Source organism: Micropterus salmoides, unplaced genomic scaffold (genome assembly GCF_014851395.1).
Source record: "Micropterus salmoides isolate LMB-PRFRI ecotype aquatic unplaced genomic scaffold, ASM1485139v1 Ms_hic_scaffold_22, whole genome shotgun sequence".
Taxonomy (NCBI): Eukaryota; Metazoa; Chordata; class Actinopteri; order Centrarchiformes; family Centrarchidae; genus Micropterus; species Micropterus salmoides.
Window position 1 is genome coordinate 486,812 of NW_024041373.1, and position 20,327 is coordinate 507,138.

The following is a 20,327-nucleotide window of genomic DNA, read 5'->3' on the forward strand; positions in this document are numbered from 1 at the left end:
GATTACCTCTGAACATTTGTGTGCAGATAGCACTCTCAAAGAAAACACAGGAATGATCAGAGAGAGCAACATCAGTCACCACAACCTTGGAAATGTTCAGACCCTTGGAGATGACTAAGTCCAAAGTGTGCCTGTGCGTGGGCTCCGTCACGTTGAGTCAGTCCATAATTATCAAGAACACAACACAGTTCTTTAGTCCCTCTGTCCTGAGGATTTGTTAGTCAAGGTCCATACAGATTATAGACAGTAGGTCAGCAAGTCATCAAAAAGGTTGCACAGTATTTAGGGGGCCTGTAGATATTTAGAAAGATAGATCGAGAAGAGCAATTCAGCTGAAGAGCCACATATTCAGAAGAACTGATCCAGTTTTAAAAGGCAAAGGGTGGTGACATCAGATATCGATTTAAGAGTTTTCATCGGTCACTCACTTTGCATTTTGATTGTTGATAATATAATCTCTTAACACTCGTCCTTGCATCCTAACTTTATAGCAGTTTTTCCCACACGTGCCACACAGAACCGCGTGCACACACATGAAACATGGAATATGTTGATGGTACAGTCATTAACAACAAACTCCCAGCAGAGGGAGCCAAATGCTTGTAAAAACTAAACTTTTTGTCCAGGATTTAAGATAGGTCTCTAAACAAAACTCAACAGTAATGGGTCTCGGTGCCTTCACAGCTCCGGATAATCACGGTGGACAGTTTCAATTGGGACTATTTGTTCAGTGGAAAACAGCAAGTGACAAATAAAAGGCAAAACCAGAATGTGTGCAGAAATCCTGATGCAGATGCTTTTACACAGGACAGGGGATGGTTTGATGAGTATGAGAGATTTTGGAGTGACGTGTTGACAGCACACAGACATCATCAAAACACCAAATTAAGGATACATGCTCTTTATCCCCCCAGCACAGTTCCACACACTGACAAGGAGCACTGGAGCTTTTGTGGAGGCTCGAGGTGGGACTGCACCTTACTGACACACTTTATGGTGGGTTTTCGTACCTCACCTCTCTGTAGATGAGTTTTCATTTGGAGATTTAAATGAAATGTTGTCTCAAGCATCAGCAGATGTATGGACTGAAACACGAAAAAGCTGTTTCACAGTTTGCTCATGCCTGTGGATTCTGCATAAATAAGAGACTACTTGCATGTTTTAGAAATACTTACTATAACCAGAATCACAGTGTTTAGTCTCGATGTACTGAGGTGAAAAGATTCCCGAGAGGCAGAAAATGTGATGAGCTACTGTCCCTGGACCTGCATCCTCGCAGACCTCAGGGCTCTGATAAGACGACGTGCTGTCACAGAGGAAGAACATTTAGACTCAAGGTTTAAGTAAGGAACTGAAAATGGCCTGCGGGACAGGGTCAGCTCTGTGCCTGAGATATTGACTGAAGGCAAATACTTTATTAGTTAGTTAATCCTTTGCGTAAACAGGTCGTTTCACAGAGATCAAGATCTGCTTTTCAAGAGAGACCAGTGGACAAGAATAAAGCGACAGTGTAGATACACACACACACACACACGTTTACATACCAGCTTTTAAGGGTCATTTAAAAAATAAATGAAAAAAAACTGGACCCCATTTTCACATATTTTGGTGTTGAAATGACAATTTGGAGTCTGGATAGAGCTGCAGGCTGCAGTGTATTCCTTCAGGGCAAATGCGCCCATCAAAATTATGTCCACAAAAAGAATATTTTTGCCACTAACAGACAGTGGAAACACAAGTCAGTCAGAGTTGGAAAGCAGAGTAAAGTTATAGTAAAAAAGTTAAAGTTAGTAAAGCTAGCAGTTCATCTGTGTTATAACAAACTCCTCCCCTGTTGTTTTTGTTCAGTGTGTATATTTGTGTTGTTTACACTGAAGTCTGTCTGATTTTTTATTGTTATTTTTTTTGATTTTGTATTAGTAAATACATCGTGAGCAATGTACAATCCATGTGTACACATACCTGGCAATAAGCTGATTCTGATTCTACAGTAGCTGCTCTGTTGGACCGGACCACGCGGGCCAGCCTTCGCTCACCACATGCATCAGTGTGCCTTGGCCGCCATGACCCTCTCGCTGCTTCTCGCTTTTCCTTCCTTGGACCACCACTGCAGACCAGGAACACCCCATAAAGAGACACAGCTTTAGAGGTGCTCTGACCCAGTTGTCTAACTATCACAATTTGGCCCTTGTCAAAGTCACTCAAATTCATAAACTGGCCCATTTTTTCCTGCTTCTAACACATCAACTATGAAGACAGAATGTTCACCTGCTGCCTGATATCTCCCACCCACTGACAGGTGCCACGCTAACAAGATAATCAGTGTTATTCACTTCACCTGTCGGTGCTCATAATGTTCAGGCTCATCGTATGGTAGTAAATTAGACCATGGTAAAAAAACACTGCCAAACATCTCGAATCGAATAAGTTTTTTACTGCTGCTGCTTCCACTGTTTCTCTCAGCATCCTTAAGTAGTTTAATATCCATGCCTATGATTCTATAATGATCTACACCTGCTGGCTTGTTATTGAAGGCCAGTTAGCAGCAAAACTCTCAATATACTGGCGGGGAACACGTGCAGCTTGGGCCTCAGGGACGCTGTCAGGGCCAAGCAGCTGTTTAGCCTTCAGGCTGCTGATAGGTTTGTCCCTTCGCTCCTTATCATGAGTCTGAGCTGATGATGCAGGCTCTCTGTTACAATTTCTCAGTTTATAGAGGACTGTTCTTTTAATATAGTTTGCACAACTCTTAGTTTCCTGTTCACTGGCAGCTGTAAGACTGTGGAGTCTACCACTACAACAGTTAAATTCTCACCCTTCAATTGTAATTAATTAATAAAAGGATATGTTTCAAACAGAGCTCTTGCTGCTCTGTGGGTAGGGCCTCATTTTATTTTTTGGTGGCATACAGCTTACATATCTTTGTTTCAAGTCACAGCTGTTAAAATTAAAGCAGTTACCAAATGGAAAGTGTGCATGTTAATGCATGTTCTTTTTTTACACATCGTGAGCAGATACATTTCTGCACTGCTAAACTTTTCCCAATTAATCATTTTTCATCTTATTCAGGAGTTGTTTAATTACCGTCTTCTCAAATCCTAGATGGCAAATATGACGATACACACAATGAAATCCCAAACCACTCTTTTCAATGCATGGAGTGTATAGGTGGTAATTTATATACATATCTATATAGATAAACATATTCATTGAATGCAGAGGGTAATCCAATAATGTTAAAGGATAACCTATTTCATGTGCAGGGCCCCAAGGATTTGTGTGGTGGTCATACCAAGGAAATAAAGTTAGAATACACATTCTAACATTGCACTTACACATGTCAGCATCTGTACCATCAAGGCTTTGGTTCCACAGGGATCTAGCACTCATTACAACGTGCTGCTTGATTTGATTCACATGGTGGTATTATGAGGAGCCAAAACGACACAGACAAGGTTCATGTAATGCAATTGATCAAAACATTTTACATTGCTCAAGAAGAAATATTCTACGGTCCTTGCTTTGCTTAGCAATTCTTCAGCACAGGCACTGTGTTTGTGTTTGACACACAGCAGCACATCACTTCCAAAACGTGAAATGACAGTCCCAACTGTACCGGCCAGCGAGGCCTTATGTGCTTGATTATCCGATGTGGCCAAACGCTGCACCCTATTGACACAGTTGGTTACCACAGGATCCTCCTGGGGGGGGCTCTTCTGCTCCCTCACTTCAGCAAGTGTCTCAGCTGGTCCTGCAGGTTTTTGGAGTGCTCCACACTGGAGGAGGGAAACGAGCAAACACTGAGAGTCAGTGCACGTCATCAGATTGTGTTATGGCTCACTGCTGAGACCGTGATGTCAGCGGGTTCTACTGAAGCACAAACAGGGTGTAGTGTTTAGACTTACTTCTTCTGGATGGCCTCCTGCCTGAGTGACAGACAGACAGACAGACAGACTCTTTCAGTATTCACTTCCAGGCTGAATATAAATGAATGAGTTTCACATGTTTGCTACCCTTACAGTAGACTGATACTCACTGGTATTGTAGATGTGTGGTGATTATGGACATTTTCCTCAGACTCTGAAAGACAGATGATAAAGATATAATCTTGTCAAACCGTTTCCTCGGCACAGAATAGCGTTTTAACTATTTTACCTCTACATGCATATGATCAGGGGTGTGTCTTCACAGACTGTATATTTGGATACTTACGTCCTCAGAGTGCAGGATGGCGTCCTCCTGCATCACCATGTTTCTTGCTGCTTGACCCAGAAGCTAGAAGAGACATTAGCAACACTGTGGCGTTTAGGGCTGCAGCTGATGGTTTTCATTACAAGTTCATCTGCCAGTAATTTGTAGTCATTAGTCAGTTAAGTAGTATTATTAGTCATGTGATCATTTGGTCTGAAAACAGTCAAAAGAAACAAAAATACACGCCTTCAAAGTGCTTTTGTACGACAAGAAAGTTCTAAAGTTCCAGATATTGAGCTTAATATCACACCAGACAAAGAAAAGCAGTCAATTCTGACAACTCAGTGGATGGAAGGAGTGAACTTTGCTTTTTTGGGGCTTGAAAATCAATTAACAAAACATCTTCTTAGCTCTAATGTTAGTTTCACTGCACAGTCCATCATTAGAAATATTAAGCAGATGTTAATCAAGCGTTTAACGCCTTCACGTTAAAGGTACAGAACTGAATCCTGCTAGCCTGTTAGCTTGCATTGGCAGTATCAAGAGATAAAATAAAAGCTGACGCTCAGATTTCAAAATGAAAATGACGTGCTAACAGTTAGCTGCTGGTCGTGTCTGAGTGAAGCTGTTAGCGACGACTCGTCATTTTTTAACTAAATCTCTGCTCGCGTTTTACCTCCTGACTGCGGGATCCCTTCAGCACCTGGCGGGTCAGTGCGATCACGTCCCCGCTGCAGGAGCCCACTTTATCGGACAGTAACCCTTTGACAGACTGGCCAAACCGCGGCTGGGACTCTGCAGCCATTTTCTGTTATTGCTGGCGATGGCGCCCGAACAGGGTCAAAATAGACAGCTGCGCGTCCACTAGACTGACAAATCACTGACTAAGTCTCACTTCAGAATTCATCACCTTCCAAATAAATACAGTGAAATCGACCTTCCTTTGTTTTACATTATCCCACATATTCCTATAAACCAACTGTCAGAGTTTGGATCGGCCCCAGAGCTCTGCAGGCTCAGGCACCTGCTTACATGAGAGATCTGCTGCAGCCCCACATCACCAGCAGGCCTTGCTGGTTGGTCCTCGGTCCAGGATTAAATCTTCTTATTTTATGGTGTTTTAAGTCTGTACTTGCACCTGCACTTGCCTCTGCTCTTGAAAGGTACTATATAAATAAAGTTACTTAATTAGTAGTTTGTAAATGACATCAATGCCATCCAATTCTGTTTTACAGGCTTATTATTTCCTTTTAGACTCACATTAGGACAGGCTTTAGGATTAGGCTTCAGCCCTGTATAAGATTTTTGTAAATTGAATATTCACACAAATTGTCATTCTTTGTACATTATAATATAAACCGAAATTCACTCATTCATTCACATAAAATGTTTTGAATTTCTGTTGCAGTTTAACCCCTATACAAATTATGCACACTATTTTAAAATACTGTTTTGCAAATTATGTTGTGCTACTATAGAGTGTATAGTAAATATAGAGAGAGTATATGAAAGCAGTAGAACAGTGGTGAAAGATGTATTCTTTACTTACTAGTAGAAATACCACTGTGTAACAAAAACTCCACTCCAAGTAAAAGTCCTGAATTCAACATTTTACTGGACACTGTGCTTTAATTAAAAGTACAAAGGTATTATCAGCTAAACAAAACTAAAGCACTCATCCAGCATTATTGTATATCATGTTGTAGTGCTGTATTCTAAGCAGCTGTTCTGGGTGGAGTTTTATATACTGTGGGGAAGATTATCATGTTTTATAGACTAATCATATGTTTTATACTCAAGGAAAGTACAAATAATACCTCAAAACTGTACTTCAATACAGAGATGTTTATTATTTAGTTATTTTCCACCACAGTATCTGTGCTTCGTCATGGTTTCTGCAAGGATTCAATGAATCAAGTGTCATCTTATCTTGTTGAGATTGGACCAGCCTTAAATATTCCAGTCAAGGATTTGGCATTGAAGGAGCTGCATAAAAGCGTGGCCCTGCAGCTGCTCAGGGCCACCCTGCAGAGCTCCTCTCTGTGATGCTTGGCCTGCGCTGAACCAAACCCCTCCGTCAGGGCCCTCTGCTACAGATATGGCTTGGTTTCTCTGTCTGTGTGTGCTTTTTGCCGTGCTGCTGGCTCTGTTAGCGCTGCAGTTGAAGCTCAGGATGTCTGCACGTCACCCCCAGGAGCTCCCCCGTCTCCCAGCGCTGCCTCTGATCGGCAGTCTGCTGAGTCTGCGAAGCCCGCACCCTCCCCATGTGCTTTTTAAAGAACTGCAGGAGAAATACGGACAGACGTACTCTCTGATGATGGGCTCCCACTGTGTCATCATTGTCAACCAGCACACACATGCCAAAGAAGTCCTGCTGAAGAAGGGAAAGATATTTGCAGGAAGACCCAGAACTGTGGGTATGCCTCATTTTCGTTGTCTTCTTCTCAGCAGCAGCTGTAGTCATTGATGTTTTTTTTCCTTTTCCATCCCTGTCCTATGTGTGATGAAGGTAACCACAGATGTTCTGACCAGAGATGGGAAAGACATTGCATTTGGAGACTACAGCGCTACCTGGAGATTCCACAGGAAAATAGTCCACGGAGCTCTGTGCATGTTTGGAGAGGGCTCTGCCTCTATAGAGAAGATCAGTGAGTACAGCTCCCCTCTACGATTCCTCTCACTTAACACGAGGGTTATAAACTGTATACACTTTTCAGGTTGCAGCCCTGACACTTCTGACTTATGGTACAGGTTGTAAGATATATGTCTCTTAGATGTCTGCCTCCAAACCAATACAATAGAGGTGTATGGAATTTAGTTCATACCGCATTAAAAAAATACAGATCATTTCCTCTGAATCTCTAGCAGTCCACATACTCACTGCAAACAGTTTATATTTGAATTACTTTCTACCACAAGTCCCAGTGACAAGTGACTGCAGTCGATTTTAATGTAACTCTTTAACATTTGACGCTGTCATCTGCATTTTAAATTTGCACATACTGCATTAGTTCACCACTATGTAAAGTATTCTACACATGCCTTTTAGAATAATCTAAACAAGAAATAAATAAAGAGAAATAAATACAGTGAATTTGACTGCCCTTTAATTATAATTTAATGTAACAAATCCCTTTAATAAGCTGAGATCACTGAGGAAGATGCTTTATCTTTCTGTCTATCTGTTACTAATCATCTAGTATGAAAGTGTAAAAGCAAGGAAGAATGCAACGTGAAAGTGAGTCTGTGAGGCAGACACAGTGAGATTCCTCCAGAAGGAGCAGATCAGATCATTATCGAGCCATCTGACAATTATTTTCTCAATGAATTAATTTGGTCGATCAGTCAGTAATAAGGGAAAATGCCCATTACAGTCCCTCACAAAGCCCAAGGCGACATATTCAAATTGTGTGCATGGATCAATAAAGTTGTCTGAATTGAATCACACTGCTTCTTCTGTCCCAGTAACACTCTGTTTGATGTCATAGATGTCTAAGGAAACCAAAGCATTCACTCCATCTACCAACAGATTAATCGAAGAATCGTTTCTGTTTGTCTTGAATATTTGGGTTGGATGGCATGACGCTGTATGATTAGGATTATGGATAGAGTTTCCATTTGTTAGTACATCAATGCTCACATGCCAGTGAGTGTTTCAGTGGGTGAAGAACATGTTAAAGATGAAAGTCCCTGCACCATCTCAGATCCATTTTGATAGCCAGTGGTGGAAAGTAACTAAGTACATTTACTCAAGTAAAGTTTGACATATACTTTACTTGAGTAAATGTACGTTCTATTACTTTATGCGTCTACTCTGCCACATTTCAGTGGAATAAAAGTACTTTTTACTTTACTACATTTATTTGACAGCTATAGTTAGAGGTTACTTTTAAGATCAAGGTTTTACATGTTAACTAAATGATCAGTTTTTTAAAATATGATGCATTGTTTTACAGTACATTAAACTACCCAAGAGTATATAAAGTAGTTTTACTACTTTATCCAGTTGCAACATAAAATATACCAAATGCAGTAATAATAATCACACTGACAAGTGTCACTCTGTATAATTAGTACTTTTACTTAAGAACATGTTGCTGCAAATACTTTTTCTATTGTTACTTTTATTAAAGAAAAATATCTGAATACGTCTTTATCCATGGTTGATAGCATTGGAGGGTGGCTGCAGGAAAATTAGGCAACTAAAATGTAAATTGCTCAGTTTGCTCAAGGTGAAGTGTGTGGTGGAGTGTGAATCCACATGTGATGTTCTAGTGAGTATTTGGGGCAGCAGGACAGTGTATGTGGGACTGAGTCTAAATAAACTCCAGTGTGTGTGTTCGTGGTGATGAAGGAACATGTCGAGAGCTCTCCAGAGAGTAAGCATTGTAAACATGTCACTAAGCGGAGATGGTCTGTTGCCTGTGTCCTGCTCAGTCTGTGCAGAGGCCCAGTCTCTCTGCTCCGTCCTGTCTGAGGCAGCAGTTGCTGGACTGGCCCTGGATCTGTCTCCTGAGCTGACTCGGGCCGTCACCAATGTCATCTGTTCGCTCTGCTTCAACTCCTCATACCGCAGAGGAGACCCAGAGTTTGAGGCCATGCTTCGCTACAGCCAGGGCATCGTAGACACTGTGGCAAAGGACAGCCTGGTGGACATCTTCCCCTGGTTACAGGTAGACAACACCAACGCTCTGAAGACAAAACATAGAGCAGAATTGGAATATGGAAGAAATAGGACATAGGAACATACAGGAGATATACAGGAACACCATTAAAAGTGTATCTTGGGTGTTTTTAAACATCAGTGTGTTTTATTAGTGTAATGAACACTACACATTAGTATTGGCATTTGCTTTGTCCCAGTATAAACAACTATATAAATCACATCTCTATTTCTTTGTCACAGATTTTTCCTAATGCAGACCTGTGTCTTCTAAAGCAGTGTGTTGCAATCCGAGACAAACTTCTACAGAAGGAATATGATAAACACAAGGTAAGGTTGGCCTCTTACTAACAGTATGCCCTGTGCTGTCTATAATGAGGTAAAGATTTGATGGTTAATGATTAATGCTGGTTGAGATTTAAGGGCGGTATATACTACAGCTGCTGTAACTATAATATTTTACGTCAGCAGTTATAGGGAAAATTGAGACACTGTTTAAATGGCGAACTTTCAATTAATTCCAATGAATTGGTAATGCAAGCTTCTTTTACCTAAATGAATAGCTGCACTAGTTTAATTACCAAAACTTTGGCAACGTCAGTCTACACCAAGTTAGCTGACATGCAACTTCTGTGCAGACAAGCACACAATTCAACAAATATGGGTGAGGTTTCCAATAAGAAAGCAATATTTACTTTAGTTTAGAGAGGTCTGTTTGTGATTACAGTTTTAACACTTTTTTTAAGGGTGTCCACCCAGCCACGTTACTGCTTTTGTATATCATGACCTGGTTCCTTTCTTAAAAACTCAGATCATTGAGTGGATGCTATATCAGAACTTTGCTTGACTTACAGTTCGTACTAAATAACACAGTGGTCCAGGAAACATACTAGAAAATTATTAAGATTTGAGACCTGTAAATAAAGTGTTACCATCCGTTCTTTGCTGCACAACGTTTTGTACAAATCACTTAAAAAACAGTTAAGACAATATGCTAACAAGCAATCAGACAGAAGGACGGTCCAGCTCCAATCCTGGAGCTCTATCCAAATTTTAAGCAGAAAAACACTGGATAGGAAATATGTGATATTATATATATGGACAATATTGGCCATCATGATCAGCAACCCTGTCAACCAATCCGTCTCAACATACTAATTCCTACGTGTTTGCTTGAAATGATTATGATTGTGATCCTGACATGAATGAAAACGCCATGAGCCACAGTAAACTGTATCCTATGAATTTGCTTGTACTGTTCTTTGAAATCGACCCCCCCAGGCAGACTACAGTGACCATGTGCAGAGAGACCTGCTGGACGCTCTGCTGAGAGCCAAGCGCAGTGCTGAGAACAACAACACTGCAGAGATCAGCGCAGAGTCTGTGGGCCTCAGTGACGACCACCTCCTCATGACTGTAGGTGACATCTTTGGGGCCGGCGTGGAAACCACCACCACCGTGCTCAAGTGGGCCGTCACCTACCTCATCCACAATCCACAGGTAAGGCTGGAGCAGCAGCGTCCAAATGGCCAATCAAAAGTTTCATACACTGTCTCTGGGTGATGGGATGCGTTTGTTTGGCCATCCAGACATTTTGATTGATAATCTGTCTGAATTCAGTTAGAGTTTGGCTTTGTGGCAGGCTTTGTGTAGAGAAGCCAATCATCAATCAAATGCCTACAGCTGCAGTTCCTCTGGGGTCCACTAGATGCTACTCTGACTCTGTTGAAGTGAAGAGTAATTTTATTTCCAGAACAGAAGTTGTGGCTCAGCAGTTGATGTCACTTCTCTTAGTGAGTCTTGGTTATGTTTTTTTAAAGTCATTGTTTCCTTTAAGAGACAATAAAGCTTAAAGAAAGAACCCAAGTGCCTCACTTGGATTTTCAGGCCCAAGTGACTGATGAAAATCACGACGTACGATAATCCGGACTTCCCCACAGAAACCTGTGGATGATGACACAGATCCTCACAATGTCTGTGGCGATATATCTGTACTGCAAAAGACTAGTCGTCATCTACAGTGAGAAATGCCCTCAATGTCTCACTGATAAAATCAAAAGAACCCAAAATCTACTGTACAAAAACAACAACCGCACAAAACTGCTCCAAACTAACTTATAAGGGAAACACATCTGTGGGGAAGGCTCACTTTGTGTATACAAATTGAGATATTCATAGTGCGTCCTGAGAGCTGAATTATTAAGGTGCATCCCACAACATTAGGTGAACATCTGTTGCATGTCATACCCCTCTGTCTTGACCCCTTGGTGCAGAAGATGCATATTTCTGACTGTGTCTGTGTTCAGGTGCAGAGGCGTATCCAGGAGGAGCTGGACATTAAGGTGGGGGGGGACCGGTCTCCCCAGCTCAGTGACAGAGGCAGTCTGCCCTACCTCGAGGCCACCATCAGGGAGGTGTTACGGATCCGCCCCGTGGCCCCTCTGCTCATCCCCCATGTGGCCCTCAGCGACACCAGGTACACTCAACTTCTTGACACTCATTTAGGGCCATTCATTCACCTCTGACAGGATGCAACTGATCAATTAATACAGCGGCAGTTTTGTTATACTGACAAACTGGACGGATTCCAGAGGATTTTGCTCATGATTTAATCTTTACAAAGTTATTTGTTTCATGCACAGAAAATGAAAACGTCACATCGCTGTTCTGTCTCTCTGCTTCTCTGTAGCATCGGGGACTTCACCGTGAGGAAAGGTACTCGAGTCATCATCAACCTGTGGTCTCTGCACCATGATAAGAAGGAATGGAAAAACCCTGAGCTCTTTGACCCTGGTGAGAGGAAGCTTCTGCAAATGTGCCATATTTTAGCCTGGAGTGTCATTGATGGAGCCAATAGGGCTTCTTCTCATGCTGGCTAGGGACAAGGCCAGCTGTGGCCTCGTGCAGATAACTGAAGTAAATGTTTTACTGAGCTCGGTAAAAAACTAGATAATGATGATACAAAGCAATAAGCCACATCTGGCCTCTGTTACTGAGAACATAAGTTGTAGAATGGGAACATGAACTTTTCATTAGCCATCACCAATACTGTTATACTAAGATTAATGGTCTAAATGCAGTAAAATTATGAAACTCAGAGAAAAGTGTCTAGAGATGAGAAGGGTGCTCAGAACGTTTAGCAGCAATTTGTCTTTCCAGAAAAGAAAGTCCTGACTGTTCAAGATAACGCGCATTGTTTCTGGAAAGTTGTTGTATTGAGGTGAAGACAGATATCCCAGATGCTGGACCGATAAAACCAAATGAATAGCTAGATTCCAGTTAGTAGAAAACTAAGTTTCTACTTGATGAATTGATGCTTTAAGATAAAACTGCTGCATGATTCTGGAATGGAAAATTGAACTTGTTTTTTTTTTTTTTACATGTGGACCAAACACAAGCTAGCATCAGCTAGTGAGCCATTAGCACCAGTGTTGGGTTTCCCCCCGTGAAACCCTGAATGTGAGGCTTGTGGTTTTGCTTGTGTGAGCTGATTCTGATTCCCGTGTTCTCCCTCTGCAGGTCGGTTCTTGAACAGTGAAGGCACAGGTCCGATCATCCCGTCGCCCAGCTACCTGCCGTTCGGCGCCGGGATCAGGGTGTGTCTCGGCGAGGCCTTGGCCAAGATGGAGCTCTTCCTCTTCCTGTCGTGGATCCTACAGCGCTTCACCCTCTCTGTCCCACTAGGCCACCCTCTGCCCAGTCTGGAGGGCAAGTTTGGTGTGGTCCTTCAGCCGGCCAAGTACAAGGTGAACGCCATGCCCAGACCAGGCTGGGAGAGAAACAAGTGGCGTGCATGTTGAGATCCGCCCTGCGTTCTCGACAGCAGTGGCTCTCATTTGTGACCTGGGAGGCTTTTTTTTCAAACCAAACACAAAACAGGCAGATGATCAAGCGTGCAGTAGTGAACTGGACATATAACATTTCTTTGTATTTCTTGACAGTATAAAGCAATCTCAACTAACAGTTCCAAACATTATTTATAAATAAAACTTTGGGTCTAATATACAGTATTTGAACAAGTTCTCCTTATTGCCATGAAATACAAAATCTCAGGCTAGAGGATGGCCTACGTACCAGTAGTTCTATATTTAATAGGAAACAAACTACAACATAACTCTGATCCCTGTAGATGCCAGAATCTTTGGGGTAAAGACTAAATACATATATTCTGCAGTTAAGCATCATTTAACGTGTGTCCATTGAGCTGCAGTAAAAAACAACAATACATTATAGAGCACACTGACATTAGTAACTCCACCTTCCACTACAGGAAGGCAGCATATCTGTAGCTTACCTAATTTAAAATGTATTTATAATCTATGACCAGGACATTCTAAGATTATATGATAAAAGAGCCTGTTGCACAATAATAAAATTCTAATAATACTAATAATTTTATTTAGATGGTACCTTCCAAAAACAAAGTACAAATAACGAAACAAAAAAAACAAACTTCAGTTTTTTAAGATAACATTACTTAAGGTAGAACAAAGCACAATCATGCTTTTTTCATAACTTTAATATTCCTAGTTTTTTAAATGAATAGTTGTAGAAAAATATTTTATGGTAAAATTTGTTTATTTGGTTAATGATCCTCCACAAAACCAAAGATGTAGACTTCTTGAAAAGCCACAGCGTCTGCCTTATCACACGTAGCTCTAGAAATAAAGACTGTCACCAAATCTGAACTGGATGTTCACAGAGAGGTTTTGCATTCAAGCCTTTAAAAAGCAGTGACATCTTAATATCAGTTTTAAAACTCACAGGTTACCAGTGGAGGGCAGCAAGGATTGGTTCTCTGAGAAGGTGTTAGAGGTCCAGCAGCAACATTTTGTACAAGTTGCAGTCTTTGGATGGTCGGGTGGATTTGGAGAACCTTGCTGTACCAGCACACACTCCCAGGGAGGAAACTCCTCACTACAATAGATCAAGGAGACACAAACTAGCTGAATGAAACGTGTTCTCCGGACTAACAAAAACAGTTGACGTTCACAGGCAAGTCTCTTCCTTTCTATGGCGCCATTTGTTTTTTAGATCTCACCAAACCTTCAACCTACGGTAATACAGTATTTAAGTAATTTATATAAAAGTACAGAGGTATTGTCAGTGAAAATGAAAAGTACTCATTCTACAGAAAATTGTCCTCTGTGACTGATGCATTATTGTTAATACTGATGCATCAATGTTAGAGCAGCATTTTAGTTGTAGGTAGAGGTGGAGCTAGTTTTAACTACTTTATATACACTTAGCTAGTTTAGTCCAGTGGTTACCAACCTATGGGTTGGGCCCCTACACATTGTCACAAGATAAGTGGGAGAGGTTGTGTAATGATGAATGGGGAGTAATCTGTTACACATTTATATCCATTTTTGGCCTTTGCTTTTTTTCTGAAAGACCCTCATTCAGTTTTTTAAGTGAAAACCATGTGAGAGGTTTAGAGGGAGGATATGTCTTTCGTGGAACTGTGTACAGCTCATAGACATCCGAAACATGACAAGGGGCCACAACTAGACAACGTTTGTAAAGGCTCACAAGCCAAAAGAGCTGGGAACCTCTTCATTGTAATCTTTAACAATGTATCTTATAAGCTAAGCTTTATAAGTGTGTGTGTGTGTGTGTGTGTGTGTGTGTGTGTGTGTGTGTGTGTGTGTGTGTGTGTGTTTGAACATGTAACTTGTAACTATAACTGTCAAATAAAAGCATTGCAGTAAAATGTACAATATATCCCTGTATGAAATGGAGTTAAGTATAAAGTAAGTTAAAGTAGAATTTCTCAAGTACCTCAACATTGTCACACTCAGTATAATGTCAATTTTCCCTGCACAGTCACTCACCACCACTCACAGCTGATCAGAGTTAGTGAATTTTCATTCAGTGTTCAGCTACCATCTATAAACCTAAACATACCCCCAGCATGTTTTGTTAAGAAGACAAACTTAAAACAACTGAGTGGTGAGTACTGTGCCAGCAGGTGGAATTAGACAACAGGTTAACATGGGTTGGATTTGCATTAACAGCCGATTCAAACAGGAGCAGATCAAAAAACAGGGGCGTATGATCAAATACACTGCTCTCATTCATATAAAAGGCAGAAATGCTAAATAATCTTTGGTGATTGACTGTTGAGTTTTACATTGCACATAAATCCATTAGTCCCACATTAACCCTTAAAAAGTGCAAACTGCAATCCTAGGGTGCTCATGTCTCTTAGATACTCATTCATCTGTGGCCCTGATGTGGGCCTGTTAAGGCTTTGGGTATGTACCAGGCTTATCAGCTGCTGCTGCTGTGTGTATATTCTGTCAACGCGTTTTCATGTATTGTAAAGACAAGGGGTGGGCGCCTGAAGCTCGAGCAGTGCGCAGCAGTTTGAAGTGTTTCCGTGCCTCTGCAGTGAGCGACCACCACCATTCATACACCTGTTTTGTTGGGGTATGCTGAGTGACACACGGAGCCCGCCCCCTGCGCTTGTCCTTTCATTATAATTGGCTCGACACTGGCGTGTATGGAAATTTCCCCGCGCGACCCTTGGCTCGCACTTGACCGTCGCCAGTCCGCGGCAGAATGCGCGAGGCCACAGGCGGACAGAGGCTCAGCCGGCAGCACGGACGACAGCTGCTTCCGTGAAGCGGCGGCCGTAGACCCACGTCACTCACCAGCACCTCCCGGGCAGAGGGCGACAACATGCCGCGGTCTTTCCTGGTAAAGAAACATCCCTGCACCAAGAAACCCAACTATGGAAGACTGAACTCCCAGCCTGAGGGTAAGACTCTCTGCTGGCCTCAGCTGGACTCTTTTATTTGATAAAGAGTAACCGTAACGGTCAGAGGAGGAAGGTAACGCTACTCCAGTGATCCTGGAAGTGCAGTTTTGAGGTATAGACTATTTACTTTTCTTTTTTGACTGTTGTTCCAAAATTGGAAAAAATCAAATAGTCTAAAATATTCAAACACTCACATAAACTAACAGAAATTGATACATGCTGTTGTGCTACATGTGCTATGTGCATGTAAATACACATTGAACATGCAGGAGTAACATCTTGAAACAAAGAATGCAGGACTTTGACTTAACATGTAAGTACTCTCACTTCCGAGATGTTCAATAGCAGACGGTCATTAGAGAATATATTTTAGTAGAGATTTAAAAGCTTTTTGACCGAACTGTTTCAGGTTAGAAGTTATTAGACTTTGGAGAAGGCCTATATTTATTCAACTACATGTTTTAAACTCGCACAACTTTCAGAGTTGATATGGTCTGCTTTTGTCTTTGGCTGTTTGCAAAACGATTTAAGGAAAATAAGGCTGCTTAAAGAGAAATGTCACATTTGTCTGGCCACAAACAAAAAATGCAGTATTGTATTTAGCAGGTGCAAAATCCTTACCCAGAGCGTTACAGCATTGTCCCCAGGTCCTTGAGAGACCAGAAGGGCCCCATTAAGCAGCCTCAAGAGCCTATATAGCGGCCTTCCAGGCTCCTCCTGACAAATCCCTCCTTCAACCTTTGTATTTGTTCCAATACAGCCCTTAAAGCGAGCTCAAGCCTTCCCCCTCCCCGTCCCACTGTATTGATGAACTTCCATTACCATCAGAATAGGGCCAAAGAATAAGAGCTGGTAATAAGACTGAAATTATAGGAAAATAAACAGTAAAACAAGTTGTACAAACCTGATGCATGTCCTGCATATTTTAAAACATTGTATCACAGTATTAATATATTGTGTGTGTGTGTGTGTGTGTGTGTGTGTGTGTGTGTGTGTTCTTAAACTCCAATCTTTATCAAAAATAGTTTGAGTTTTGGATCTTTTAAATGAAGACTAGGATTGGAAGTTAAATGCCCTGAAGGTTTCTCCTTAACATTAAATATTAATGACTAAATAAGCAACAGTCATGGTAAGGTTTGGAAAAGAACTCGGGGTGGGCATATAGATACCTAAAGTTTTGTCACTGGCTTGCATAAGTCTTGTTTTGCGTTTGAGATATTAGCATCAAGAGTTTAATTCACCGCTGTCGACAACTTTGCTAAAACAGCCAGTCAAGAAAGTGTGACAACACAAGACTAGACTATTACTGACTAGCCCAACAGAATGAAGGGCAGCCCAGCGGCAGTCTTTCAGTCTTTTATTTCTCAAAGCCAACGTCCAGCAGCCTCTTTCTTGGTCACTCTCTTTTTCTCTTCTTAGTTTCCTCCATCAACGTCCTCTTCAGTCTTTTCGCCTAGTATTAGCTAACGTTATGTCCACAGAGGCTGCTGAGCCCGGGTATGTTTCCCGCTCTCCAGCAACAGCAGCATAAGTTGCTTGAAACTTTGGTGGAAAGCTAGCCAACATAGCTAGCCAACATAGCTAGCCAACATAGCTAGCCAATAACCGACATAAGAGCACAACAACACAAGACACAACAAGCCAGCTAATAGGTTTTTAATGACTAGTCCAACAGCAAGAAGGCCAGCTCAGCATCTGTCCTGCATCCTTTCAGCTCTTTGAGCTCACGCCAAAGAATAAAAGCCAGTCTGATATTTATTCTCTTGTAAATTTACTCTTGACTCTCTCTTTTTCTCTTCCTTGGTTCCTCCAACAACACTTGTCTGCGTCTTCTCAGTTCTTGCAATAGATTCCCTGCCCAGGATGCCATTGCTACAAAGACGCCATTCACCCTATTGCAATTCAGTGCACCATCAAAATGATTTTGAAGCTGTAATGTTAAAAATGTCGCTTTAACATGTATTAGCGTTAAAACACTTGTGCTTTAACATGCATGTGATTAAGTAATTAACAGAAAATATTTTTTTAAATGGCTATTATTTGGCAAATTATTTGGTGGTGATGGAAATATATTTAGACGTAGCTTATTAATGATACATTCACCTCATAAATGACACTTTGTGTACATGAAAGTACATTAGCTGCTTTAAAGTATTATTTAAAATATTGAATCCATGTTTAGACATACTGTATATTCAAAAAAGTGGCCAAAATATTTTAAGTGTAGTTGCTCTACAAAGAGTTCTCTTCATGGCTAGTATACAGAGGAGGAATGATCAAAGCAACCCATAACCTCCACCGACTACTTTAAAGTAGTTATCTCACAACTGTAATAAGCCAAATGTGTGTGTATATTCCACAGAGGCCCCCTGTTGCACCCATGAAGACTCTCTTCTATACAGTGAGATCCTCCCTCACCATCATTGTCCAGCCCAGAGCCCATGGCTAGAGCAGAAAGGCCAGTCTCCCTCCTCCTCCTCCTGTCCTCTTTCTCACAGAGAAGACCGACTGCATCTTCCATCTTCTCCAAACACCTCACCTCTCTCCTTTTCAGGCCACTCTTCAGAGGCGTACAGTAGCATCCCTGTAGAGGCCTACAAACCAGCTGAATCCTGTACCAAAGTGAACCTGGAAATCCAGCGTGCCGCAGGAGACCACAGGAGGAGAGAGAGCCTCCTCCCTTCTTCCCTCCCTCTCCTGGCTCTCTTTCCAGCCATGACTCCTGGCAGCAGCAGCCAGGAGAGCTTGGAGTGTTTGGACTGTCGTAAGGACCTCTTGAGCTTCTCGGGCCTGGCCAAACGCAAGCAGCTCCAGTGTGAGTGGAGCAGTAAGAAGGACTTCAGCTGTAAGTACTGTGAGAAGGAGTACGTCAGCCTGGGAGCGCTCAAGATGCACATCAGGACACACACACTGCCCTGTGTGTGCAAACTCTGCGGCAAGGCATTCTCCAGACCCTGGCTGCTCCAGGGACATATAAGAACACACACAGGTCAGTGAAACACTCACACATTTAAGGATGTCTATTTCTTAAAGGAGCGCTCCACCAATTTGACACATGAATGTCAGTTTTGTGGTCACGGTGATTACTACTCAGTCTGTGAAAACACTTGTTTTCTATCTTCTTTGGCTCTGGGGGAGGTGAGGCAAGTCTGGAGGAAACAACCCTGATGATGCCATAGTGACGTCATCAGGGGCTTGTAGACTTTTTATTACAGATAGCTGTGTTACCAAACACAGGCGTGACACTTGAAAGCGGTGTGTACCTTTTTATATACAGTCTGTGGTCTATACGACTAAGGGAGGGTCTAACGAGGAGATGTAATTGGTTGCATTATGAGGAATGTAGGACCGAGGGTTTTTGAATCATGCGCAAGACTAAAAGTCTGGATATCTCTGCTGCTTTCATTTGTGACATTTAAAACAATCTGTCTGTTTTGAACCCCCTAACTTTATGGTAGTGCGATACCAAATCAGTGGAGTATTGGAAAGCTTTCTCCCCTTCTGTTAACTTGTGCTTATGCAGTCAGAAATAGTATAGTATAAAAATAATATAAATTACAAATACCAACCTGTCCAAGAGCAGTATCCCAACATCATGTCTGCCCTCAGCGTTCTCCAACAAGGAAAAGCTCCTCCAATGGTTATCCGTGTTTGTCCTCGCTGTCGATCGCTGTCTTTTTCGCCGTAATTTTACAAGCAAGGACCACGCCACAACAATATGGAATTTAGAGGTTTACGGAAAACTTGGAATGTATATATGATAGAGGACGCATTAATCCATGTGGAAGCGGAAGGGTGATGGTGGAAGAAAGATGTCGTCTGATAGGCAGGTCTGGGAAGGTGGACAGAAGACAGGGCGGAGGAGACCCAGTGTGGGGGTCCCTTCTTGGAAGTGTTTTCGCCCGCTTATAGCGGGCCCCCCAGACAGTACCGAATGAGAAATGAGAGAGATGTGTACCAGAGTGAATAGGAAGGGATGAGGGGATGGAGGGAGGGATGCGGGGGACTGTGAATGTATGAAGGGAAGGGACAGGGAGGGCGGGTCTGGAGTAGTCTGAGACAAACAGGGCAATTTTCTTCATTTCTTTTTTATATGGAGACAGAGAAACTTTTCTTGGAGATTTCTTTTTTGTTTCCGCCCCAGGCTCTACTATAATCCTAGTTGCTGTAGCTACTCCAGCGCTACGGTTGCTCCAGAGGCTGGAATATGGTTGTGGTTCTGTGGATTACTACAACCCCCTGTCACTATGACTGACATGAATCTCTATGGTCCTTTCCGCAGGAGAGAAACCGTTCTCGTGCCTCCACTGCAGTCGAGCTTTTGCAGACCGATCCAACTTGCGAGCTCACGTCCAAACCCACTCTGAGGTGAAAAAGTACCAGTGTGCAAGCTGCTTCAAGACCTTCTCCAGGATCTCGCTGTTGGCCAAGCACCAAGAAGCAGGCTGCCCGCTGTCCTGACTGCCTGCGGACGTCAACCTGCTCCAGAATACCCTTTTGTAGAGTCTGAACAACAGTGTTTTTGGGACAGTGTCAAAAGACCCGCTAGGATCTTTGCATAACTGTGTGTGGCTCATGAAACCACATGCCTGAGCTGAGTAAAAAAGCTGCGTTATGTGATGACACTTTGATGACAGCGTTGTTTTTTTTTTCCGAAGACATCATTTTCTATTATCTCTAATGTCCCATCAGAGACCACATCCTTAGTTA

At 42.2% G+C, this 20,327-nt stretch overlaps 3 protein-coding genes across 5 annotated transcripts; 2 read left to right on the plus strand and 1 right to left on the minus strand.

The window, feature by feature from the left end:
* Positions 1-2,844: 2,844 nt before the first annotated feature.
* borcs7 (BLOC-1 related complex subunit 7) lies at positions 2,845-5,027 on the minus strand. Its single transcript, XM_038738001.1, has 5 exons — positions 4,868-5,027; positions 4,213-4,275; positions 4,037-4,080; positions 3,906-3,926; positions 2,845-3,776 (listed from the first exon to the last, which is right to left on the minus strand). The coding sequence occupies exons 1-5, from the start codon at positions 4,994-4,996 to the stop codon at positions 3,725-3,727; spliced, it is 309 nt and encodes a 102-aa protein (XP_038593929.1). The 5' UTR covers positions 4,997-5,027; the 3' UTR covers positions 2,845-3,724.
* A 1,210-nt stretch (positions 5,028-6,237) lies between these two features.
* On the plus strand, positions 6,238-12,859 carry LOC119917252 (steroid 17-alpha-hydroxylase/17,20 lyase). Its single transcript, XM_038737465.1, has 8 exons — positions 6,238-6,604; positions 6,701-6,839; positions 8,629-8,864; positions 9,098-9,184; positions 10,136-10,354; positions 11,161-11,330; positions 11,544-11,647; positions 12,374-12,859. The coding sequence occupies exons 1-8, from the start codon at positions 6,290-6,292 to the stop codon at positions 12,652-12,654; spliced, it is 1,551 nt and encodes a 516-aa protein (XP_038593393.1). The 5' UTR covers positions 6,238-6,289; the 3' UTR covers positions 12,655-12,859.
* An 85-nt stretch (positions 12,860-12,944) lies between these two features.
* Positions 12,945-20,269, plus strand: LOC119917253 (zinc finger protein SNAI2-like). 3 transcript variants are annotated; one of them, XM_038737467.1, is made up of 4 exons: positions 12,945-15,617; positions 17,980-18,075; positions 18,172-18,606; positions 19,900-20,269. In XM_038737467.1, exons 1-4 carry the CDS (start codon positions 15,539-15,541, stop codon positions 20,076-20,078), a joined length of 789 nt encoding a protein of 262 aa, XP_038593395.1. In that variant the 5' UTR covers positions 12,945-15,538; the 3' UTR covers positions 20,079-20,269. The 3 variants fall into 3 exon arrangements, with proteins under 3 accessions (XP_038593395.1, XP_038593394.1, XP_038593396.1); XM_038737466.1 differs by having other exon boundaries at positions 17,980-18,606; XM_038737468.1 differs by lacking the exon at positions 17,980-18,075.
* The last annotated feature ends 58 nt before the right edge of the window (positions 20,270-20,327 follow it).

Excerpts from the sequence above, each read along its gene's own strand:
- LOC119917252 (XM_038737465.1), top strand. The coding sequence starts at position 6,290 with ATGGCTTGGTTTCTCTGTCTGTGTGTGCTTTTTGCCGTGCTGCTGGCT. Across the intron at positions 10,355-11,160 it reads ACCTCATCCACAATCCACAG|GTGCAGAGGCGTATCCAGGA; the intron begins GTAAGGCTGGAG and ends GTCTGTGTTCAG. Across the intron at positions 11,331-11,543 it reads GTGGCCCTCAGCGACACCAG|CATCGGGGACTTCACCGTGA; the intron begins GTACACTCAACT and ends GCTTCTCTGTAG.
- borcs7 (XM_038738001.1), bottom strand. The coding sequence starts at position 4,996 with ATGGCTGCAGAGTCCCAGCCGCGGTTTGGCCAGTCTGTCAAAGGGTTA. Across the intron at positions 4,276-4,867 it reads AGGGATCCCGCAGTCAGGAG|CTTCTGGGTCAAGCAGCAAG; the intron begins GTAAAACGCGAG and ends TGTCTCTTCTAG. Across the intron at positions 4,081-4,212 it reads CCATCCTGCACTCTGAGGAC|AGTCTGAGGAAAATGTCCAT; the intron begins GTAAGTATCCAA and ends TCTGTCTTTCAG.
- LOC119917253 (XM_038737466.1), top strand. The coding sequence starts at position 15,539 with ATGCCGCGGTCTTTCCTGGTAAAGAAACATCCCTGCACCAAGAAACCC. Across the intron at positions 15,618-17,979 it reads ACTGAACTCCCAGCCTGAGG|AGGCCCCCTGTTGCACCCAT; the intron begins GTAAGACTCTCT and ends TATATTCCACAG. Across the intron at positions 18,607-19,899 it reads ACATATAAGAACACACACAG|GAGAGAAACCGTTCTCGTGC; the intron begins GTCAGTGAAACA and ends TCCTTTCCGCAG.